General features: G+C 44.0%; 3 protein-coding genes across 4 annotated transcripts; all 3 read left to right on the plus strand.

The window, feature by feature from the left end:
• Window positions 1–3,760: 3,760 nt before the first annotated feature.
• On the plus strand, window positions 3,761–8,707 carry LOC310779572 (uncharacterized protein; the record flags this gene model as incomplete). Its single annotated transcript, XM_083640098.1, has 11 exons — window positions 3,761–4,295; window positions 4,668–4,699; window positions 4,831–4,962; window positions 5,103–5,139; window positions 5,243–5,326; window positions 5,487–5,669; window positions 5,795–5,836; window positions 5,958–6,036; window positions 6,414–6,528; window positions 7,178–7,277; window positions 7,825–8,707. Exons 1-11 carry the CDS (start codon window positions 3,949–3,951, stop codon window positions 8,705–8,707), a joined length of 2,034 nt encoding a protein of 677 aa, XP_083496224.1. The 5' UTR covers window positions 3,761–3,948.
• Window positions 8,708–11,446: 2,739 nt separating this feature from the next.
• LOC310779573 (uncharacterized protein) lies at window positions 11,447–14,432 on the plus strand (the record flags this gene model as incomplete). The annotated part of the gene is made up of 3 exons (XM_083640099.1): window positions 11,447–11,590; window positions 12,205–12,516; window positions 14,292–14,432. The coding sequence occupies 3 exons, from the start codon at window positions 11,447–11,449 to the stop codon at window positions 14,430–14,432; spliced, it is 597 nt and encodes a 198-aa protein (XP_083496225.1).
• Window positions 14,433–16,029: 1,597 nt separating this feature from the next.
• On the plus strand, window positions 16,030–24,308 carry LOC310780189 (uncharacterized protein). Of its 2 annotated transcripts, none has more exons than XM_083640764.1 (8): window positions 16,030–16,139; window positions 17,878–17,987; window positions 18,613–18,697; window positions 18,781–18,976; window positions 19,113–20,239; window positions 20,512–21,329; window positions 22,073–22,273; window positions 22,527–24,308. In XM_083640764.1, exons 1-8 carry the CDS (start codon window positions 16,048–16,050, stop codon window positions 22,769–22,771), a joined length of 2,874 nt encoding a protein of 957 aa, XP_083496890.1. In that variant the 5' UTR covers window positions 16,030–16,047; the 3' UTR covers window positions 22,772–24,308. The 2 variants fall into 2 exon arrangements, with proteins under 2 accessions (XP_083496890.1, XP_083496891.1); XM_083640765.1 differs by lacking the exon at window positions 16,030–16,139 and adding an exon at window positions 16,740–16,794.
• Window positions 24,309–25,062: the final 754 nt, after the last annotated feature.

Consider the following 25,062-nt stretch of genomic DNA (forward strand, 5'->3'; position numbering starts at 1 on the left):
AATATCCCATCCACTAAACCAGTGGTTCTTCAACTTTTTCAAGTCAAGGACCCCTAAACTGACACAAATTAGATCACGGACCCCCATTTGATAAGATGTTGTCCCAGGGCCCCCCGTCTGATAGTTTTGCATTTAGATGCTTTATTACAGAAAGTGTATGAAACCCATGACCAAAACAGTCATACCTTCTGTCATTGTCGATGGTATTATAGTGAAAATAAATGATTATCCTTTTTGCTGGGGACGCCGTAGAACCCCCCCAAGGACCCCTGGGGGTCCCTGGACCCCACTTTGAGAACCACTGCACTAAACAAGATATAGGAAATGCTCTAGTCTAGTCTGCATCATATGCAGGAAGAACTGTTTCCCACCCCTCTCCTTTATTCAAAGTTAGCTAATATGTTTTACGACATGCAAATGTTCATTTGGGTTTGTCAAAGAGATGCTGTGATGGAGATAGCAGTGAGCGGGAAAGAGGTCCAGCCTGTTCTGCAACAATCCGTTCAGAGTTTATTTCTGTCTTGGCCAATGCCAAGGAACCATGAGACTGCACCTTAAGAAAAATACCCTTGGGCTAAGTATGACCTTGACTTGTCAATGGCTTGATTGTGGATAAACATTGGATCTGTACATGTGTCTTGTTTCTGTTGTTATTAATATTCCCACGACTGAAGACATGTATGCTATAGATCTTTGTATGTAAAAGAAAATCTATCTAATCCCAAATCTAGACACAAGAGAACCAACACTCTTGTCTGATGTCCTCCAGAGACACAGCATGTTTGCTACAGTATGTGGATAATACATAGGAGAATATCTTTATGGACGGTTGGCTACCCAGGCAAGTTGCCAAATTCTGTTAAAGATATAACTAATATGAATCGTCTTTTGAGGCCATACTTTAATCATACCTCTACTCTAAATTTGCACTACTCCGGTAACACGACACAGGATAACGATGACAAACATGGATTTTGATTAGGTAATAATCTAATTACACCTTTGAGCCAAACTTCAGCAATGTGGCTGGACAAGTATTAATCATGTGATGCTTTATGTGACCTGAATGACGCATCAAGCTAGATTGGATTGCACATGTGGCCGGTTTCATCAAACAATAGGCAACTGTTTCTCAGATGTGTCACCTTGAGTGACGGGGGCAGTGTGTTGGCACAACAGTGATTAGTTGGAATATCATTTTCAGTGTGCATAATGTAGTAGACCTTAACTATCATATTCACATGACAAATTGGTCTTTCTGTAAGCAGAGCACAAGGTTTCAAGAGAATGAGGAACCTAACCGCATTGTCCCACCCAACTCATCTCACGACCTGGGCCCGAGCCCCACCCTACCCTACCACATTTTTCTCATTCAGCTGAAGACACTCTCCGTGCTATCACTTCATCTGTGCCTGCGTAGGTGACAGACGTTGTCCAGCACAGTCACAATGGTTGAAGCAGCCACGCCTGGGCTCATCCTTGACCTTTTTGTCTGGAAGTGAGACATTTTAAAGTTTTACATTGTGACTCATTGAATGTCAAATCGCCGTGATGCCATGGCACCCCTCCCCACCTCTGATTGCGCTGAAAGGGTTCCGATGACGATGATTTTTCTTTCTTTAAGTGTCACGCTTCCAATGAAGGCCAGCCCATATGGGCTTTTTTTAATAAACAGTGATCAAACATGAAACCAACAGAAACACCCAAAATACATACAGGGCAATTACAACATGAGACACAGCAACTGTCATAGTTAGGCCTGTAAACTCACACACACACACACACACACACACACACACACACACACACACACACACACACACACACACACACACACACACACACACACACACACACACACGCACACACACACACACACACCTTGACAAGAGACCTGACATATCCTTTTTACAGACCAACTTGTCTCCGATTCCAGGCTTTAGGTCACACATTTTTATTTTTAATAACGGACTGCACCAAAATTTGACATTTTAATTGGAAAGGAAATACATTGGAATGTTAGTCTTAATCCAACCTAAGATTTGTATCAATATCAGTCTTTGATATGATATAAGGAATATGAATGATTCAGATATGAGGAGTCCAAATAAATTGGCATAATCAACACACATCCCCCCAACCCCATGTCAATCCCATGCTAACAGACAGTATAACATCAGCTGTCCATGTTGAAAAGTAGCATGAGGCTGGGCCTTATACATGTTTTGCTTCTTCATACTATCTGATGTTATCTCAGTAAATATGGGGATGGTTGTTAATATAATAAGTTATAATAATAATAATAATACCTTATTATATAATAATAATAAGGTATTGGATGTGTGTCATTTAATCTTTGTGTGATAATACTAGTAGGTTCTAATGTCCAGATGGTTCTAATGACCAGATGGTTCTATTCCTGTTATTTAGTGAAAAAGTGAGAAGCATTAACAAATTAATTACAAGCAATTAAAATGTAATAATGATTTATACATGTAGACTTAAGAGGTGATGTTAGATCATTTATTTGTAGAAAATTGAAAGAAAACAGATTATTATTTTGTAGTGTCACTCAGGCATAAATGTTCATGTGGATTGCCATTGCCATCACTTTTGAACAACAGCAGCAAGGCATGTGTACACAGCCTGTTTCCACGGATGACAGTGACATTTGAATATAAGTGCACAGATTGAATACAAACTAAGCTAATAAAAAAGAATAAAAGTGATAATACAAGAGAAATACATGGGGGGTTATGTAGACATATAACAACACGATCTCCAAAATAATAGAAAATAATAAACAATTTCACAATAACGGCTTGAAAGTCTTTGGATCTCAACGTCCATTTGAAAACAAATGTTGGTTAATTTGAAAAATGTTGCGCAAATAAAACAAACATGTATTTGTAATTCTTAGACACATCTTAGATTTATTTCTCTCTGGGTGGTCTTTTTGCTTGTTTCTCATGTTTGTTAATATCGTAAGATCACCATATACCGTATTATTATACCATACAGAAGGATCTCATGGTGGGTGTTCGAAATTCACTTTTCTGTGTTATTTCACATGGATTGATCCTTGTCATTCTTCTATAATCACATTGATGATTTTCTTTTTTGGACAATTGCAATTTTACTTTGTAGCCTATCTATTCAATATTTGAATCCTGATTATTTCACATTTAACTGAATTGCAATTGTTATTTATTTTCAGAAACTGATGGCTCTGTTTTGTGTGTCCCATGGAGGGAGGGACATTGTTATGTGGGAGGGGGTGGAGGGTGAAAAACACTTCATTACCAAAACAATGACGAGAGAATGAAAATTACATTGTAGAAGCTCGCCTTGGCCTACATTTTATATGTGCCAATGAAATAAACATACTAGAGGCAATAACAGAAACACAATATTCTGCCATTTCATTATACCTAGAGCATTTGATGTGTTTACAGGTTTAGCTCATTGTCTACCTTTATGTTTGTTATGATTTATGCATTAAGCATGTGTTTGTATCAGTGATAACTACATTTCCCATGACCACACTGGTTGTCAACAGTATGGGAGCCTGTGTGTCCAAAAGTGTTGCGTGCCGTCCACTGTTTGTTCTAACCGTTCTTAAAGGAGACGCAACTTATACAGGCCTTGCCTCTGCCAAAGGAAATTTCAGGTTTACTATCGCTTTAAGAAAGACCGTAAATATTGCTGAATCTTTATAACATAAACATTTCTTATAAAACGCGACTTTTTAATTGAAAATGCTTGTAAATGTAAGGTTTCCGCGGAGATATACAGTTTGATGTTGACCTAGCTGGTCCACCAGGGCCTTACTACGTTGCTAATAACGTTAATTTTCCATTTCTGCCTCGACTGAATTAAATATTACAAACTTAACTAGTAATAACGTTAACCACCAAACTCAGTGAAAGGCGTAGCTAAGAGAGGGGCATGGACTCGGGGGAAGACGAGTTTCCCGGCTCCAGTCCTGGGACGGGGACTAGCAGGCACTCTGGGGTTTGTCCAGCGGAGGCCTCAAAACCATCCCCGACCTCGAGTGAACAGTCACCCGGGAGGAGAGGGGCTAAGAGGCGGGTGAACGCTGGAGTAAACTCCGCGGGCTCTACTGACGCTGGGTCTGGTCCCGGGGATCCTGGACGTGTTTTGCGAGCCCGGACAGCCCGTGGAACTGTGGCGGACAGTACCAGCAGCAAATCCAAGAGTGACTCTGGCCAGAAGAACGCTAAAAATGCCCACCGTCGCCGTGGCAGACCCTCCAAAAACACAGATGCCAGGGAGTAAGTGGAGTGCATGCACAGCACAGCACAGGCAGTGTTGCTGCCCTTTACTGTTCATAAGTATCACAGCGAGATACACCTATTTCTATGAGTTACATGGTGGTTAGAAGCAAGCAGTCATCATAACTGAGTGCGATTGCAGTAGAAGGCTTGGAGCTGTGATTGTAGGAAGTGTCCTGTATCGCTCAGGGTTCTTAAAGCTATAGGTTAACCAAAACACTGCATTCATCAATACATGTGTTTTAGTGCCTTGCTGCTGTACTTATAGTCACAGGGTAGTGCACAAACGATGTATTATTGTCACATTATACAGTAGAATTGTTTGGCTTTGCACCTGAATATCACTTACTGTGGACCCCTTTTCACCCACAGTACAGCGAAAAAGAAATCCTCAGCCAAAAAAGGTAAATAAAAAAATACATTTATTTTACACAGTGTCAGTTTGAGTCTGTCTCACCCTATTTGGAGGAGACTTCTGTTGGTAATTAATTAATTGTCAATTAATATGTGGACATGTGCATACTGTTTACCTCAGCATCCTTGTGCACTCTTGGACCAAAGCTGTCCAAGTCTAGAAAGGGCCAGTGGGGAGCCTCAAGCCGAGTGCCTTCCTCCGCACCAGCACTGGTGTGCAAGACTGAACCAGAGACAGAGGCTGCATCATGTGGTATGAGTTGACATTCTTACACTCATCAGCTAGATATGTGGGTAATATATCTGACCTGTCTAGACTGCGGTCCTACCTAACCTGTAAGACAAGCATGTCAAAATGAGGTGATAAATCAAAATCATTACCTGTTTTTTCAGGAGTGGAAAAGGAATTTTCTAAAGGAAGCAATGAAAAGTGAGTGATATTGAGCTTATCAAACAGAAATGTTGGACTTTTGTTCAATTTGCCAATGTGAATTTCATTGTGGCTGATATTCTGTCGTTGATGTCCATGTTAGTATTGGAGATGAGGAGCCTCTTGACGAGGAGCCTCCATTCAGAGACAACCCAAATGATCTCATCGATAAACCTCAGGCAAAGAAGTACGCTGACTTGACTTCCCGCAATGAATATTAGTCTGTTATTATGTTCAAATACTACGAAGTTGAAGCCGCATAATGGGGAAAAAACAGTATGATAAATGTGATATATTGTTAGTTTCAGAAGTAATTCATGCTTTATTTCCCTCTCTCAACTCTTTAGGGAGAAATCAAGGCGACGTCCGATGTTAAAGCCGGAGGACAAGACGGAGCAGGAGTCAGAAAAGGAGGATGAGGAAAATGAGATTAAAAAGGAGGAATCGCCAAAGATGGCTGTAAAGATGGAAGTTGAGATGGAAATGGGAGACGACGAAGTGGGAGATGATGTCGAAGAGCCACCCAGGAAGTAAGTGAAGTCTGGGTGGATGACTAGTTAGTTGAAAGAAGGCAGAAGGGCCGAGTGCAAGTTTAGAAAGAGCTGTTTAACAATGCTAAGTCCATACTAAGCTGTTCAATTTGTTCTCATCTTAGGAGAGGAAGGCGACGAAAAGATGAAAAGCCGCCCAAACGAAGGTAATGAGAAGGCTTCAAAGTTAGACCTTCTAGTTATAGTATTGTGAATGTATTACTTGAATGTATTGTATTACTTCAATATACGTTCATTACATTCATTTCCTCTTTTCGGTGCTCATAGGAAGAAGCCCCCAGTGCAGTATGTCCGCTGTGAGATGGAGGGCTGTGGTACTATCTTAGCCCACCCACGCTACCTCCAGGTCTGCCATCCAGACAGCTGTAACCATGACAAGCCCAATTCCTGAAATACAATGGCTACAATAAATCAGCTTACACTGACTGAGGTGTAAAACATAAAAGTCCCACTGATTGTCACACAATGTGTGAAATTTGTTCTCCGCATTTGACCCATCCCCTGGGGGAGCGGTGAGCGAGAAGGTTGGCGTGTTGATTATAGGATGCAGAAGGAAAGCCAGTGCTGTTAAAAGTTTTAAATAGCAGTGTTCTTTCAGTGCATACCAATTCGGCTACAGCAGTTTCGTACTGAGCTACAGCAGTTTCACCAGTAAACGCTTCTGACGTTCATTGTACCTTTAACCAGTTTGCGCCTTCTTTCTCCACCATGTCTGTCTTTCAGCACCATATAAAATACCAGCACTTGCTGAAGAAGAAGTACGTGTGTAGTCACCCCTCGTGTGGTCGCCTGTTTCGTCTGCAGAAGCAGCTGCTGCGCCATGCTAAGCACCACACAGGTGACGCCATGGAACACTCGTCTATTTACACAGCCTTTGCATTGGCACCATACCATGTATTTGTTTGCATTTCATTAGGCAAGTCACGTGACCACCACTTCCGAGGCTGTTGAAATGCCTGGCAGGGTAAATCGAGGTCAACTTAATTAATTCAAACAATATTCCAATATATTATTAGTCTAATGAGCTTAACATCACTACTATCTGTATACCCCTTTCTGTATTCTCTTGTCTAATTCTTTTTGATAATGATTAATAGTTTTTATTATTTTCGATAAACAAACAATGATCAAACATCAATCGCAATACCAGTTTCATGTTGACATGCAATAAAATAGAAATGATGACAAATACAAACACAACCATAGATAGACTAACTAATGATACCTACAGATATACACATACATATACCTACACACATAGTCACATGAAACATATTGGTGATGTACAAAAATGCGAGACTACAGTCTGTCAGTCGGAATTCTGACAAAGTGTACTTTTTTTAAATTCACGTTTTATATGGTAGCTTACTGCTATTTTCACGGGCTGGAAACTCCATTATTTCTCAATATATGGGCGATACTGGCCCCATTTCAAGTGACACCTCTTGTCTAATTCTTGTCTTTTCTCTTTGTCATCTGTCGTTCAGATCAGAGGGACTTTATTTGCGAGTACTGTGCCCGCGCCTTCAAGAGCTCCCATAACCTGGCTGTGCACAGGATGATCCACACAGGAGAGAAGCCAATACAGTGAGTAGGCATGCCATGATCAACCTGCCATGTGACAGTGTCATAATGCACGCTGTGGGAATGGAAGATATTTTTCAATACACTGCCAACAACAACTTTGGCTACAGTCAGCCCATTCTTGTGAAAAGGACACCAACAGGTGCGAATCGAATTCCTATCGGTGCACAATCGTATTTATTTATTTATTTACACAAGAACTATTCAAGTATAGCTGAACTATAATGAACTGTCAATGGCTAAAAAACAAACAGAGGCTCTATGTATTGAAGCAAATTGTCTGCTCAGCCCATCATGCCACTCCAGTTACAACCTCAGCCAAGCGGTGTTCAGTTACTGGAGTCCTGTTGCCTGTGTACTGTGGGATGCACAGTATAATAATTATTACGTTGTCCGGTAACAATTTAATAATTCATTTTAATTGGTCTTTGTTCAAGTTCAAACTGATTGGAATGGGGAGAGAGAGAAATGCCAAGGAGAAAAAGTGTCATGGATGAGCGGTCCAGCTCATGTCGACTATAACCTGTCCTCTGTCTCCACCCTGTGGCAGGTGTGAGATCTGCGGCTTCACCTGCCGCCAGAAGGCCTCCCTGAACTGGCACATGAAGAAGCATGATGCCGATGCCTCCTATCAGTTTTCTTGCAACATTTGTGGCAAAAAGTTTGAGAAAAAGGACTCCGTGGTCGCCCATAAGGCCAAGAGCCACCCTGAGGTGCTCATAGCCGAAGCCCTAGCAGCCAACGGCGGCACCGTAATAACCAGCCCCACCCTGCTCGTGGAGGCCATCCCTGGGTTCACTTCAATCGCCGCTCGGCCGTCTGTCAGCCAGGAGAGCCAGGCAGTGGAGTGCTCCACTCCCTGGGTGGAGCACTCGCCAGGTGGGGCGCTCGCCCCCTTCCAGCAGGTGGTGCTGCCCCTCGGCCCACAGCAGACTCAGATGGTGACGTCCCCCCAGGGCCACCTCCTCCAGCTGGCCCCGCATCATGCGAGGCAGGGGCAAGAGAGCTCCGCCCTGCTGCACCTCACCACCTCCTCCGGCTACCTCTCAGCCGCCTGCCACCCACAGCTCGTCCAGCTGACCACCCTGCCCATCGCCACGGCTGGGCCCGCGCTCACCACGGACTGCCAGAGCACCCTGCTCACCCTGAGCGCCGTCACCACCCTGGCCCCCCACCAGCAGCACGTGGAGTGGGTCAGGGACGTGGATGAGGAGGTGCAGCTGACTGAGGAGGGGGACCTGTGGGAGGGGGTGATAGTGGAGAGGGACCAGCAGGATGTGGGCGGAATGGTGTGGGAGGGCGATGGGGAGAGGAGGAAGGAAGATGAAGGGATAGTGTGGGAGAGGGAAGGCGAGACGCAGATACTGTTAGAAAGTGCCGAGGTGCATGGCGATAGATTGATCTATATGGGACGGGGTGGAGAGGAACCGTAGGTATGGCAAGCTGAAGGGGACAAAAAGAGACAAGAGTGTGTCAGAATTTACTAAGCTTACATATGAAGAGCAATTAAAATGTGTATGAGTTCATTAGAGTTTGCCTCCATGGAGTGTATTGCAGTACCCACTTAGATACCTACACAGTACTACTTTATATCAGGGAGTATGATGTACAATAGATTGTGTACACTGACTATTTTATCACTTATTGAATATTTTAACACAACCTAGATTGGTTCTGTCACTGTGTGTGTGTGTGTGCGTGTGTAAGAGTGTAAGAGAGAGAGAGATCTTGTTAGACATGCATATATTTACATTTAGCGAAGCAAAGAGTCAAAGCATAATGCAAAAAAATCCCTCATGCCATTTATATCCCCAAAGTATTCCCATTCTTCCCGTTTGTATTTCTTTCATTGCAAGGTGAATGATAATGGAAGTGTCATAGGATTACAGCTCATTCAACTTTTATTTATTCAGCATGCTTGTGTATACTGTATGGCAATATAATGGTAACCTAAAAAAAATCGGATTAATTTGATAAATGGGCAATATCAATCATAAGGAAAAGGACAGCTATCCAGCCCAAGTTGATAAACGTATTGCCACACACAGCGGACGTTTCGGGCAGCAGCCCTTCTTCAGTGTGTAATGGCAATTACATGACCCACATTACCTGGCGTAATGACTCCGTGGTAAGATGCCTCTCTTCTTGTGGTGAGAGAGGAGGGCATCTGCTGGGTCTAGGATAGAGAATCCCCCAAAAAGAAACCCCCCATGTAATTTCCATTACACGCTGAAGAAAGGCTGCTGCCCGAAACGTCCACTGTGTGTGGCAATAGATTGATCAACTTGGAGTGCTGTCCTTAATTTCCTTATTTGATTAATAGTTTATTTTGGGGATCCAGCACCCAGTTTAGCCTACTGCAAAGTCGGGAGTTGAGCACGTGTTTGATTTTCTACAATACAATGTCATACAAAAAAAGTATTGAGAGCCACAACTACAACCAGATGAGGGTGTCGCACAATGTCACTCACAGTACATGAATACATGAGCAAACTTTGTAGCAATGTAGTCCAAATGACACAATTATAAGTTTCTAGAAATGTATTTGAAGGTAAACTTTCAAATTATGACTCTTTACCTTCAAATTCATTTCTAGATTTTCCTTTTTTACTTGACATGAATGACAGACAGTAGGCTATCCCAAATATATGCATTTTAAAGGTGCTCTTTTCAGGTAGCTTCTCCATACCTTTGTGCGCTTGTAATGATGACAAGCCGTTGACTGTAGCTCTGTCAAACACACTGGGCCCTGGGTCCAAATCTAAACTATTATTAGTGTGACTGTGACTAAGCAATCATCTTGTCTTGCTACGCTTGTGAAGCAAAGATTGTCTTCCTCACCTGGTTGTGTTTGTATGTGTTGTATGTATTCTTCATTTGATTGTATTTGTTCACTTTCTTGCACTTAATTGTACACTTTGCTATCTGTTATAATTCTTCATTACAGATGCTTGCTTTGATCATTTCCCCCCCAATAACAGTTTTGTAACAAAAATATGTCTGTCAAAATCAAAGAAAGTTTGCTTCTGTATGAAATTGTGTCCATTTACACATTAATTGTTGAGAATATGCTCTAAAATACCTTTGTACACTGCCACTACTACTGAGCACTCTTATGCCTGCAACCTTCATTTTAATTTATCAGCAAACGTGTTCAGAATAAATATACTATTATGCTGTCAAGTCTTTGAATGGGATTAGTTAGACGCATCATGTGGTTAAATGATAAAAAAAATATATTAAACTTGTAAGCTGATGATAATCCACCATTTGACCATAAAATAAGGCAACATCCTAATGAAGAAGATAATATCCTAATTAATATCCCCAACAAAAATCCCACTAATATTCCTGAGGGATTTCTGTGTTACTTAATGGTGAGTTTATATTGTCCTTATCTAATAGGCCTATTTATATTATTGATCCATGACAAAAGTATGCCTATATTAGGGCAGGGGTTTTCAACTGGTGGTCTGCGGCACCTTATGCATAGTTGTGCTGTTTTGTAAATCATTCAAAGGGACAATCCCAATGGCCAGCATGTACTCGGGTTGAAGTGGTGTATAGTGTCACACCACCTCCCCCTGCAGTCTGTCTGTCTGTAGGAGGGAATCGAACCCGGTATTAGATTCTGTGCTTTTAAAGTCGAACGCGCTAACAGTTGGCCAAAAGGACAGTCCGTTTCTAATCCTAAATCGATGACACCTTCAGTTGACGTCAGGACCACGAAATATCCCGATTAATCAAATTATTTACACAATATGCAACGGGTGTAAAACCTAGGATTTTTGCTAAACATTTCAAACCGTTATTCCCATTGTTTTTCTAAGGATGGGTGGGCTACGTGGTGACGTTTTTTGGGGGGAAAAGGAAAACAGCCCTCCTGTGTGCTGTGCGTCCCCCTAAAAACGCCCCTGTGGCTTGCGGAACCAATTAAATCCCACTGCGTTGCGTGCATGCCAACATGAACATCGACATAAACATGCTTCATTGACAACTACGAGGCACCCGGGGGCTCGTGTGCAAAACCGATAGGAATTCCAAACATCCGACAACTACTGAAATATTCGCTACAGGATTGAAACATTGTTGCCGCTTCTAAATTCACCGATCGGTCTCCATCCAGCTCGCTGCTGCTAACCCACCTCTAGTCTGACACGGCTTGAGTGCAAATGGCAGAGCAGGAGGAGCAACGAATAATAACCGTGGACGCGTTGTTGGACATGAAGGTGGCTCCCGGCCGGTCGCGAACCGGGAGAGCGGTGGCCCTAGCCCGGCTACTGCACCAAGAATGCACTCACCTCCTCCAGCTATACGTGAGTATCAGTTGACAAGCTTCACGTTAGCTCCCATTCGCCTGGCTATGTGTGTGTCTGTGGACGCCCCGTCCCGTTACTTGTCGGAATGTATTTTCCACGCCATGCTTTTTGTATGAGCGAGGTAACAGGTAAGCTAGTTTACCTGTCGCGTTTGAATGATATATTTGACTCTCCCCAGTGTAGGAACTCATGTATAAGTGCGCACTGTTTTCTTAAATGGATTGAGAATACTGCAGCCCGGACCATTGCCCGGACACAATTTAATCATCCTAAAAGACCCCCTCCCCCCTCCATTTTCCCTGGGGACTCAACCTAATGGATAGAGTCAGGGTGTATTAGATTGTCCTGCTGTTATGCTTACCTCATCTAACATTTACAACACCTCTTAATTGATCAATATAATCAATATTGTTCTCACTTAGTCTTAGATTCATAATTGATCTTACACAAAAGTGCAAGGTAAATGGTGTCGCCTTGTTGTATCAGTTTTCTTTTCACTCAGCATCAAGGAAAAACTAAATTTCCCCACCGTCAATTAGCCTTCTACCTCTCACTCCTCCTTTCCCCACCCCTAATGCCCCCCCCCCCCCCCCCCCCTCTTGTCCTTTCAGAGGGATAGGGAGAGCTTCCTGTCAGACCACGCCCCAGATGGGGGCCGCATCGTGTCCCTCGGCCCAGCCGCGGAGGAGCCCGGCACCGAGGAGCGGGTGCAGCTGCTGCATTCGGCTCTGCGCCAGTGTCTGGGGCTGCTCCACTGTCTCATCCTGAGGGAGGAGGAGGAGATGGGCGAGATGGAGGGCGATTACGAGTCCATGAGGAAGAGCGTGCGGGCCAGGCTGGAGCACCTGCTCCACAGCACCAGGGTGCTGGTGGAGACTGAGGACGCGACCGTGGATGTCACTCCAGATGACCAGTGCAACGAGGTACAGTATTCAATAGGCCAAAAACAGGGAGGGTAGTTTATCAGTCTGGGCACCCAGAGTCTTACCAGTCTGATGACTAATCAGAATCTGGGACAGAGGGATGATATTTTCCCCAAAAACCCCAAAATATCAGCCGTAAGTCCCAGAGTCTTATTTATCGTCAGACTGATAGACTCTGGGTTCCCAGATTTCTTTGATTTGATTTGATTGATTTATTTACGTGTCACTCATGCACTCTAGGTGCCCAACCCCCATGGGTTTACAAGACACAACAATAAAACATAAACCAGATTGGTAGTTCATAAGATACCAGGTAGTCCATAAGCCCCTCCTTTCTCCATACAGTTAATTTTTCACCAGCATGCTATATGCCTTCATTAAGGTGTCCTAACAAAAATCTGCGTCATAGTTACATTCGTATTGAGCATAAAAGGGCCCTGCAAAGTATTAGTTTATGAGTTAATGCATCACACTGCCCCGCCACGTTATACAATGCTATTATATTCATGTAGGCCAACAGTGGAGTTGATTAATACCCAATCTGGTCACCCAGAGTCTATCGGTCTGACGACTAATATGAGGGAGAGACGGCAGATATTTCGGGGTTTCTGCTTCCGTGTTATTGTTTACAGTCCAATCGACATGAGAATGGAGTTGGAGCTGATGAATTGTAGGTCTAGATGACATTTCGGCTAATAATAATAATAATAATAATAATAATAATAATAATATTAATAATAATAAATAGATGCATATGAGACGTTGTCGGACTGTAAACAATGACGGAAGGGGCGGGAAACCCCGAGATATCGTCCGTCTGTCCCAGAGTCATATTAGTCGTCAGACTGATAGACTCTGCGTTCCCAGATTGATTAACACCTAACGTTACACTTGATTATGACAAATGTTAAAAACAACAACCATGTATTTTTAGACGCAACTCATTCACTTAATCCCTCCGATGTCACCGGACATCTTTGCTTGTATTAAGGCTGTGCGATATAGTTGAAATCAATATCACGATATCATAAGGATATGTTCCGATATCGGTATACGGTATATCACGATTTGCCAGGTCACCATTGTAAATAAGGATTGAATGACTTGCCTGGTTAAATAATGGTAAAACAAAAAAGGATCACGTATGGAAATCACAAAATGTCTAGCTCATTGAACCGATTGGTAATGTTAGGTGTGATGTCAAACAAAACGGAACATTTCAAATATATTCCTACCATATCTCATTTTGTCCGTTTTCAAATAAAATGTGCTCGTGTTATAATCAGATTAAACAGCAGAGAATTATGTGTCACGATATATTAAAATCACCATATCATGACGATATGATTCCACTGAAAGACGATAAACAACAATATTGAACTATCGCTCTGCCCTAGCTTGTATTTGAATACATTTGACTTAGGGACTCAATCAAACTATGACTCAGGTGCCAGTATATTCAAAGTAGAAATGGCCATATAGCGTCACAACCTGTTCATATGGCGTGTTGCATATTCCCCTCTTCTTCCTGCTCTGACCACCACCCACGGTTTTCTCTGATCTCATGTTCCTGCTTTTCTCTCAGAATAGTATGAGTTTTTTAGATAAATAGTACAGTTAAAATGGACAGTGAAAGAGATGGGATAATGCGATCATACGATCACAACATGAGCAACATAGCACTACCATATTTGATCCACTGGACACCCTGTATTATTCTTGATTTCATATGAACGTTTATGTGCCAAACACCATCATCACTGTCTTCTGTGTAGGAGGTGGATGGTGCTGTGGGGACTTTCGCGGCCAAAATGTGGACCTACCGGGTGCTGCTGGAGCTCATCCACTGGGCAGACCATGCTGCGCAGACCCTTCATGTCCTACACACAGAGAGGGAAGGGAAGGAAGAAATATAATGTTTCTTCTTTTATCCGACAGCAACTATGAACTGACTCCAAATAACAGCCAGCTTTGATGTATTCCAAATGGGGGGGAAATTACATGAAAGTACTCTGTGAATGCTGGAGGTTGCAACATGTACTGCTTAACTAAAATCACAGCTAAGCCATCTTTAACAAAGTCCACCAGACAGCTTTTCCCAGACGTTGGTATTTCCACGGGAAGTGTTAAGATGACCTCTAAGTTTGCCACAGTTGCCTATTCCTTTGACATAAAGGTGTATGTAAACTATTGCTCCCATTAAGGTTGGTTTGCTTTGTGCAGTGGCAGAGTTGGTTGAACAGTTTTTTTCTTTTTGTATAGTCTCTAAGTTATTTTATTTAAGTGGATTTACTAGGTGATGACTGTTACTAACATGCCAGAATCAAACTAATTGTTAGAATGTAGCCAAAAATGATATGACTGATAAACTGTGACTGAAGTGCAACTGAATCTGTAGCCATATTGGCAGATGAAGTTGGCTATGTAGCTTTAATTAATGTACTACATTATCATCATGCAAGTAATAATTCCAAGTCAAACCCAATATGTTTTATGTTTTCATGTACAGACTGACTTTATGCCTAATGGTGTTATTTTTGGTTTGGCACAATCTGTGATTATCGGGGACACCCTGGCATTCCCGAAATGTCGGCACTCCGAAATACCGGCATTCCGACAAAATTGTCGGAATGGAGATCTGTCTCGTCATTGCGAAAGAACCCTAACCCTAACCCGGGGGACCGGCTGGAGCTAACCTCTCCCAGCCCCCACGTCTAAACCTAACCTCTCCCACATCCCATGCCTAAACCTAACCTCCTGCAGACCCTAACCCTAAACCTAACCTCTCCCACCCCCCACACCTAAACCTAACCTCCCCCAGAACCTAACAATGATCAATGATCGGAATGCCGACACTTCGGAAGGGCGAGAGGACCCCGTGATTATCAAGTATCATGTTTGCTGCTGTGTCCAGAAAGTTCTCTTTAAATTGTATTGTATAATCATACTTGAACGTGCTGCTATATTGTTTTATTTTAACCATTTTTGGACTATAATATTAATATTGTACAATAGGATTGTACCGCCGGTATTGTAGCCACAGTCAAAGTCTGCACCAAACACCTTCACTGTAGTGTTTAATTAAGATCCACCACCATACACTCTGCATGTACACTGACACAAATGATACTAATACTCTGAATAATGGATGAATCAGATGCGACTTTATGTTTAGACCTGCAGGTATGGTGAATTTTGTTCTTGGTTTTCATTTTATCTGTTGATAATTTGATGTGCAGTGAATATTAAAACTGAGTCATATCCACTGTGCCTGTGTTGGATTCTCTTCAACCTGAAATAGGCCAACTTGAATGCAAAACATTGACATATGACTGCACTTCCATATGGATAGATGAAAGATCACAACGCCCCACCCAATACAACAGTCACATTTCATTCGCAGCATCCAATAAATCTAAATGTTGTGTCTTTAGAAGAGTACCCCATTTTACCATTAGAACCCCCAAGGATATTCTGCACATGCGCATTGTGCAATCTACCGGAGCGCGAGAGGTAGGGAAGGGAGTCCTAATGGCGGAGAACGTTCGGTCGCCTTTTGACTACCGGGAGCCACCGACCCTCGACAGCGACGGAGATGGGAGCAAGCCGCCGCCGCCACGGGGGTGAGTGAACCGAGCCCCGGGTCGTCGCACCGGGCGTTTCCACCGGGGATTTGTGAGCAAAATATCAAGAGGCAGAAACGCACGCGCCGCGAGCGTGCATGTTTGTTTAGTTCCAAGCCTATTATTCGCGTGCACGATTTTAACGTTATTTAGCTAAATAAAGCGGCGCAGCGAGAGTGGTTTTTGTTTGGTTTTGGGGCGCAGCTGCGGCGTTTTGCAGGCTTGCATCTTCAAGTAGCCGCCTCGATCCGCAATCAACAGTCAGCTTTTGATTTTTGATGTTTTGAAGTCATTCTGTTAGCTTAACGTTAGCTACTGTAAGCTAACTGGCTAGCCGTGGTTTAGCATGCACCCAGCAGAAATCACCAGCTAACTACTGGGTGTTTAACCTCTAACGTTTAGTTGTCTGCTGCTCGCTGCCCAGTCATCCACTTGTGGACCAGCCCCGTCTAACGTTAGCTTTGATTTATCAGATTGCAGATTGCTCTGAATATAATCTTCAATCGCCACTGTATTACTATAGCGTTACTACAACACTGATGGGCTGTGCAGCTGTTGTAGCTAGATAGCTTTATTATTCGTGGCTATTTAGTTTTCGAGTAAACAAAGTTGCTGACCATGAACAACTGACACGAGGAGTCATGAATGATGGATGGTTTGTTGTGTAAATACAAGTAACGTTAACGGACTTTTAACTGACGACAGAAAGAAGGGGTGGAGTCAGTTCTAGTGATAAAACACATACAAACATAATGTTTAGTTGTCTGTTTGCACGACCCAAGCTTGGTGGTCAGGCGATGATCAATGTAAATGAAACAGATTAGATGCGTCGTGATTAAACGACACCTGTCACTTGCACATATTCAATTAATCTAATTCTGCACATCAACTCAAACGTCCAAAATTTAAACTTTCAAGTCAAGACATTGAGTGTTCCTCAGGCTTTATTAAAATGTATGCCTGCGTTATCCACATATAGGATATGAAAACTGTCCGTTTGGAATATTCCCACTTTAAGTGATGATGGCATTACAAATAGATCATAGAAATTTCATTTTTCTGGAGGAGTTAGAATTCCTCACAGTTGAAAAATGTTGCAAATATGACGACTAGACAAGAAAGACTCAGAACGAAGCAGAGGCTGCATATGTGTACCATCATCATTATCACCACCACCATCATCATCATCATCATCAGTGTCTTTAAAGGGACACTGCCAATTTTCAATGCTGATTTATTTTACACATAATCTCACACATATCCAAAAAAGTGTAAACAGTTTTGCAGGCATTTAGTTTGACAGTTATTGAGAGTTGATTTGAGTTACGTTGTGGTCCAGTGATGTCATTCATGCACAAATTACATCACTGGTCCACTCCACACCGTAACTCAAATAAACTGTCAAACTAAATTAATGTCTGCAAAACTGTTTACACTTTTCGGATATGTGTGAGATTATGTGCAAAATAATGTGCAAAATAAATCATTACGTATCGTCTCCCCTTCATTATCATTGCTACTCTCAATTAGTTAAACAGTTCAGTGAAGTTCTTTTGGTTGTTGATTCACCTATCTGATGGAGAAGTACTGTATTGATTTACCAGAGACAGACATGGCATGCTTGGCTCGCTTGGGCTCCCCTCTGTCCAAACATTTCCTGGAGTACAAACAATCTGGAGCATTGCTTTGTCTGAAATGTATCACCGTGCTAAATGAAACCCTGCTTGTGTTTTTGTAGGCGTGTGTGTGGGAGAAAAAGGAAGGGAACACCTGTGAAGGTGTGTGACCGAGCGTATGTAACAGAAGATGAGGAGGAGGAGAGCATGTCAGAACACAGCTACAGCCCTGGTATACACACACACAGACACACAGGTGTTTTTATCCACACCCGGTACTCATGGAGAATATAAAATGTACCAATACACATATTAGTAGGGCTGGGTTAAAAAACAAAAAAGTATTGATACATATAGATAGTCATTTGAAGGAACTGATATTGATTCATAAATCCCAATATCGATCTTTTAATGTAATGCCTTTTCCCGTGGATGCTTGAAGCTTTAACCCTGTTAGACTTGCGTGGTTTGGTTCTTAGCGCAACGAGTTCTCGTAAACATCTGTAAACATTAATATTTTTAATAATGCACCAGGTTAGAAGGTTCCTTGTACAATTTACAGCATTTGTTTTTAGATAATTCCTTTCACATCCAAGCAAAATTTGTATTGTAATGGAAAATATCCAATCATATCATATCTAACCGCAAATCGAATCGAAACGGGGACCTTGTCTATCGGAATCGTATCGAATTGGGAAATCGGTGGGCGATACCCACCTCTACGTATTAGCAGGGTGTTGTAGCAAGTAAGAAACCTTCTGTTTCTCAAACACAAGCTTTGGGTTAGGGATCAGTAGAGTTCTCACAAAATCATTTAGTGAAGATGTACTAGATTTAACCAGGTCGCTCTTGCCCAGGTGATGGCCAGTACCCAGAGGGTGCAGAGGACCGCCTCCCTCCCCCTGGCAGTCCCTACTACCTGGCTGACCCCGCCCAACTCTGGTAAGAGAGACCATCATCATGGTAACCGACCGCGGTGGGCATCTAAGGCATCTGCATTTCTAATCTCAGTTTATGTTCCTCAGTGTGCCGGAGCTGGGTGAGGAGGGGGCCAGTGGTGTCCGGGGACCTGTGCTTTTCCACCCCCCACCCAACTGCCGCATTCGAGAGGTCCACTGCGGCACCCAGGTGCGCTTGGTTGTCATTGCGATCCGAGACATTGCCAAAGGCGAGGAGATCACAGTGGACTACAGCCTGACGGACTGGGGCGAGAATGCCATGGTCAGTGACTTTGGAGCTTAAATACTGCATTTGGTACAAGGAATGTTTAACTTGTGTGTATTCACTTAAAATTTATGACCTGTTTGTATGCTGAGCTAATGAGGTTGGTTTTCTTTCAAACCTGCGTCAAATCCAGGAGGACGAGGCTGGCCCCCACCCGCTGTCCCTCTCCGTCTCTGATTACCTCACTCCCTCCTGGTCGCTGTCGCCCTCCTCCTCCCCGCTCACCCACTCCGAGCCCAGCGACTCTGACCGCGAGGAGGACGAAGAGGAGGAAGACGATGATGACGACGACGACGACGAAGAAGAGGAAATGGAGGAGATGAGGGGCCGCATTCTACGCCGTCGCAAGAAACGCAAGATTGCCGTGGTGGTCAATTCGAAGAAGAAGACCGCGCCCACTGCCTCCAGAGGGCCCGGGCGCCCCTGTTCGTCTTTTTCCCGCCCCGCGCCCGTCGCGCCCCCAGCCAGATCCCAGTCGCAGCGCCCGGGTGGCGCCCTGGCGCCCCCAACCACCAACATCAACAATAACATCAACATAAACATTGGCGCCTCCAGCGGGGCCACGGTGAGCCGGCGGCAGCACTGCCCGTACTGTGGCCGCCACTATCGCTCTCTGGCGCGCCACCTGGAGAAGCACCACCCCAACCAGCCTGAGGTCAGAACAGCCTTGGAGCTGGCGCACCTCCACGCGCACAACGCCTCCAACGGCAGCGCCTCGCACCCTCACCCCTCATCGTCCTCCGCCTCCAGCGCTCACGCGCACTCCTTCGCCGTCCCTCAGCCCTCCTCCTCCAACCCTGCCCCGCCCCCCCTCTTCTCCAGGGAGAGGGAAGCGCCCGCTACTCGCTCGAGCACCGGCGGCGTCTCGTTCTCGCTCAACCTGTCCCCGCCTGCTTCGGCTCAGCCGGCCGCCGCCAAGAAGGCGCCTGCCTTAACGCAGCCCACCTCCAAACGAGCCGCGGCACCTACAGGGCCCAGCTTAACGCCGCCCCCAGCCAAACGAGCTGCGGCCCCTACAGCGCCGCGGGTGAAGAGTCCGTCGCCGCCTCCCCCCCCGCCCGCTCCCAGGAGGGGTCGGAGGATGAAGAGAGAGAAGCAGGAAGAGCAGCAGAAGGTGGAGGAGTGCTCAAGAAAAGAAAGTAAAGAAGAGCTGGTTCCTCCTCCCACTCCAGAGCCAGACGTAGATCCAGAGGAAGATCTAGTGCTGAGTGGAGAAGGGGAGGATGACGTCCCAGAGGAGAAGAATGGAGAGATTGCAAGGTGTGGTTGGATAAATGTTGTTTTATTTTGGAAAATAGTAAATACTTAAATTTTTATGTCTTACTTTTTACTTCCCCCCCCCCCCCCCCCCCCCCCAAATATTCTGAATGGACCCGCGCTTATTTCCTGTTGCAGTGTTTGCTAATAACTGACAGGAAATACACTAGGGTCCAAACTGTTCCCTAGCAACATAATCCCAGTGAAACCATCTGTTTTTGAGTGTTGGGTGGTGCGACGTGCTGTTTAAAGCAGTATTCTCTCTCTGTTTGCAGCTCTCAGAGTCATCACACGTCTCCGCTGCTCTCCTCCCTCTCCTGTCTGGTCCTCTACCTCCGCCGCCAGCAGCACTCGGCCTATCTGTCTCTAACCCGCTCGCAGCATTCTGCTGAGGCCTGGCGCCTGCTCTGCCACTCCAGCCTCTCCCTGCTCATCCTCTACAATCGCCACCGCGAGTGTGAGGTGGCCAAACTCACTATCCAGGACTACCGCGACCGTACCACCCCCCAGCCCAGCTCCACCCCCACCCCCACCCCCCCAGCCGGCATGGAGGCCCTCCTTTCCCCCTTCGAGCGCACGGTCCTCTGTCAACTTCCGCGTGCCGGCGTCATGGGCAAGCGCGGCCGCATCCAGCCACTCATCCTCCCGCCACACTGTGAGTCCTGCCTGGAGCTGCTCCTCCAAACCAGCCCCAACGTGGGCGTGGACCCAGAGAGCCCCTACGTCTTCTCCCGGCCCTACCACTCGCCTGCCACCCCACTGCGGGGCACGGACCTTCTGCGAAACCTGGCGCGGACCAGTGGGGCCAAGAACCCCGGGATGTTGACGACGACACGGGTGCGGCGGCAGGTGGCCATCCTGACCCAGTTGTTACTACTAGAGGAGGGAGAGGTCCAGGGTACGCCGGGGCCCGCTCCCGCCAAGCGTCTGGAGGACTTCCTGGAGCGCGAGTACCATGTGACGCAGAACTGCTCCGCTATCGTCCGGGACCCGGCGCTGATGGGCCGCATTGGTCGGGTGGTGCTTTATGGAGAAAAGGAGGGCGTGCTTTTCCGAGGAATGAGCCTGCAGCACATCTGCCTCGAGTTAGACGGTAAGAAATCACGAGTTAGATCACAAGAAGTATCAAGATATGTGGCATTTATTTCATTTGAGAGGGAAAATAATTGCATCTACACTGAAACCAGTTACATGTATAGGCCTCTAGGTGGTATTTCATGACATTTAAGGACAAAAAGAAAACAGTTCAATAAGGAACCAATTTAGTAACAAAGCATGTAAGCAGCTTGTGCTGCAATACTGTCCTGCAGGTTTACTCCACATCACAACCAGTTTGGCAGAAAATGTCTGTTGTGCGTTTCCCATTTCTTCTTAACCACAAATCATCGTCACACTGCACGAGGTCCCAAGACTGTTTGGTTCTTGAAAATCATCATGAGATTGGGAAATTGGCTGCTTTCATTTGCTATGCTCCACACAAGTGGAACAACATAGAGAAACTCACAAAATGAGACAAGCTAATCCATTTAAATCTCTGTTGACTGACATTGAGCAGTGTGAATGTGTTTTTCGCTGAATTATTGTTGCGCCTGTACTTAGTGCTTTTTATGTTGTATGTTCTTTCTTATATACTTGTTGTGATATACTAAATTTTCGATGCTGTTCTTTGTATATCATCAGAGTAATATAGTGTAATATTTTTGCTTTATACTACTGTAATATTTTCTATGCTGTTCTTTTGTATTGTATGCAGGGCGTCCTTGTAAGAGAGCTTTTTATAGAGGTATGATGATGATGATTTAACTTGGCTACGTTCTCTGTTATGTCTGTCTACAGTGATGTCCGGCAACTCAGGAGACTCCTTTTCAGAGGATTCAGAGGGGGAGGGAGAGAAGGAGGAGGTTAAGGAGAAGGTAGAGGTGATGGTGAAGAAGAAAGGACCGGGCCGACCACCACGGAAGAAGAGAGCCCTTCCTTCTTCAGTTAACCCATCGCTACCCAGTGTCCATAAAAGGAGGTGTATTCAGCCCAAATCAGGTAACCATCTGTGTTTTGGTGTGTAGGGTGAGAGATCTGTGTCTGATCTTAGCTTCCGACTAGCTTGGCAGACTAGCTCGGATTTGCCCACGGTCAGAGAAGCTGTTTATGTTAATTTGATTCTATACAGGCAGATGGAGATATACCTTAGCAACAACAGGATCAGTGGAGCACATACGGTATTCTACACTGCATTTATTCTGTCCATATCCATCCATGTACACTTTGTAACACCTCCCTCCCAACCTCTCAGGGAAGCGTGGCGTGCTGAAGCGTCCCTGGTCGGAGGCGGAGCGCGTGGCGGTGGAGACTCACCTGAAGAGGAACATCGTGGAACTGCGTGTCCCCGCCAAGGCAGACTGCGAGCGCTGCCTGGAACTCTGCCCCCTGCTGGTCAGCAACCAGCGAGACTGGCGGGCGATCAAGTTTTACGTCCACAACCGCATCCAGCTGCTGAAGAAGCAGGGGAGGAGAGAGCGCGCGGGCTCGGTCTGCTAGGCCAGAGGCAGAGGGTTAAACGCAGACGGAGGAGGACACGCATCATATTGTATATCCAGCAATTAAGCACGATGAAGAGAATAAGTCCCGGTTATGGTGGAGTACAGCTTTTTCTGTTTTTTTTTCTTCTTTCTCTCTCTCTCTCTCCAAACTAGGGCTGGGTATTGGTTCAAATTTCAAGAATCGATTCGATTCCGATTCACAAGGTTCCGAATCGATTAATCCCGATTCGATTCGATTCCGATTCGATTAATTTCAATATCGATTTGGTTAGTGATACTAAAACATGTTTTTTGAGCTGTAACGTGAATTACATGACTGTCCAGTTATGTAACACAGGGGTTCCCAACCTTTTTTGTGCCAAGGACCGGGGTAGATACTGTACATGGGGAAAAAAAGTTGTGGACCGGTTGTCAATTTTAATGGTTTTAGTTACACATATATTTATGTAGTATTTTATACTTTCACAATTATGCACAGTGATTTGATTTCAGCCTATATAATTTCTAAAAGTAGATATTAATGATCAAACATTTCCATTTATGTAGCCTACAGTATTTATGTTTTTGTTTAAACTACAAACATAAATAAACGTCAACTTGAAACTATGTTTCAACTACCACACACAGCCTATAATATTATAGCCTATGTTTATTTTATTTTTTATTTTTTTTAAATAAAGAAAATCGGTCTCTGGACAGATGAATCGATATCAAAGGATTAAAATAAAACTTGGAGAATCGACTTTTTTAACCCAGCCCTACTCCAAACGTGACATTGTTCAAAATTCCATGGATGCAGTACCTGGAATTAGGCGCACTATCAGGCCTAGCCCCGTCACCCTGGTCGTAAGGGATTAGTGTAATAAAACGGACTGAACTGAGAGAACAGAAGGGATGCTGAGATTGCCCGTGCCTGTTTTTGACAGATATTTTCAAGTGGTTGGACACGACATACCCAAAGTGTGACTTTGAGTTCAGACACGGCGGACGCTCTAGTGTCCACTTCCACAGAAGGCTGATGACCAAACATGAATGTGTAAAGATATGGAGGAAGAAACCAATGGCTCCGCCCCTTAAAGTCCCCATAGTTAGCCTGCGTCTTCTGGACAGACATTTATGAACCCTGTATAGTTTGTGTTTGATATTGATAATTGGCAGGCATTTGTGCCCCAAAACACATGGCTCTCGTATTAACACGTATTCTTCAAAGTCTTGGACCATGATGCACCTGTGAAGTGGTTCTTGCATACCTCTATACCACAATCGTAGTCAAACTAGTATGTATCAAGGCACGCCTACTTGAATTTGTTTATTGCGTATCAGACTTTTTTTTTATTCTTTTACTTGGAATCAACATTATGGTCTTATTCACAGTGTAAATACTTACTAATCAATGAAAAGTATACAGTAGTGATGACAAAGTTACGTAGTATTGTGCTATGGTGTACATATTGTAAATACTACCTGTACTGATTAAAGTGTATGACATTTTGCTGTGTTTTCTTAAGCTGGATTGTAAAGTGAGGTTTTACATTGTGGACACATGATACAAAGAAAAGAGAAATCATGAATAAATATAAAAATCTCAGATTGATTGTATTGATTGATACAGAGAAAACTACACAGAAGTTAGATATTTGGATATATTTTGGTTAAAACAAAAAGACCACAAACAAGAGGGCAGCACACTAACCATAGAAACCAGAGTGATAATGAGATGTGCATTCCCAATCAAAAAGCAAATGACACTAGGCTGGAAAAAAAAGCGGTTCTCAACGTGGGGTTTGGGGACTGCCACTATAGTGATGTCACATATCACAGATGGTGTCAGACAGCAATCAGGTCATATGACCCCACACACACTATGTATATATAAATGTGGGTGTGTATGTTATATATATATATATATACACATACCGTATATCTATATACACGTGTACACAGTATATTTGTCATATATACTGTATATATATATACACGTGTGTATATATATACACATGTGTACACAGTATATTTGTCATAATATATATATATACATATGTATACACATATTTGTCAGAAACACGAATCTGATTAGTTTTCTTGTCATTTGCAATGCACATGTAAGGCTCATTCTCCTTTTACTGAAAGAATATAATGCCCTGCTACTCCAGCCAAGTTGTTTGCATAATTCGCCCTCTTCTTTGAATATTGAGACTGCTATGAACATGATTTGAAACCCTAAAAATGTGGTTTAGCAGACATGCTCAAGTTTCTGCTATACTACTCGTTATCCTGCGCTGTGTAATT

This window comes from Poromitra crassiceps (genome assembly GCF_964638095.1).
Source record: "Poromitra crassiceps genome assembly, chromosome: 7".
NCBI classification, from domain to species: Eukaryota; Metazoa; Chordata; class Actinopteri; order Beryciformes; family Melamphaidae; genus Poromitra; species Poromitra crassiceps.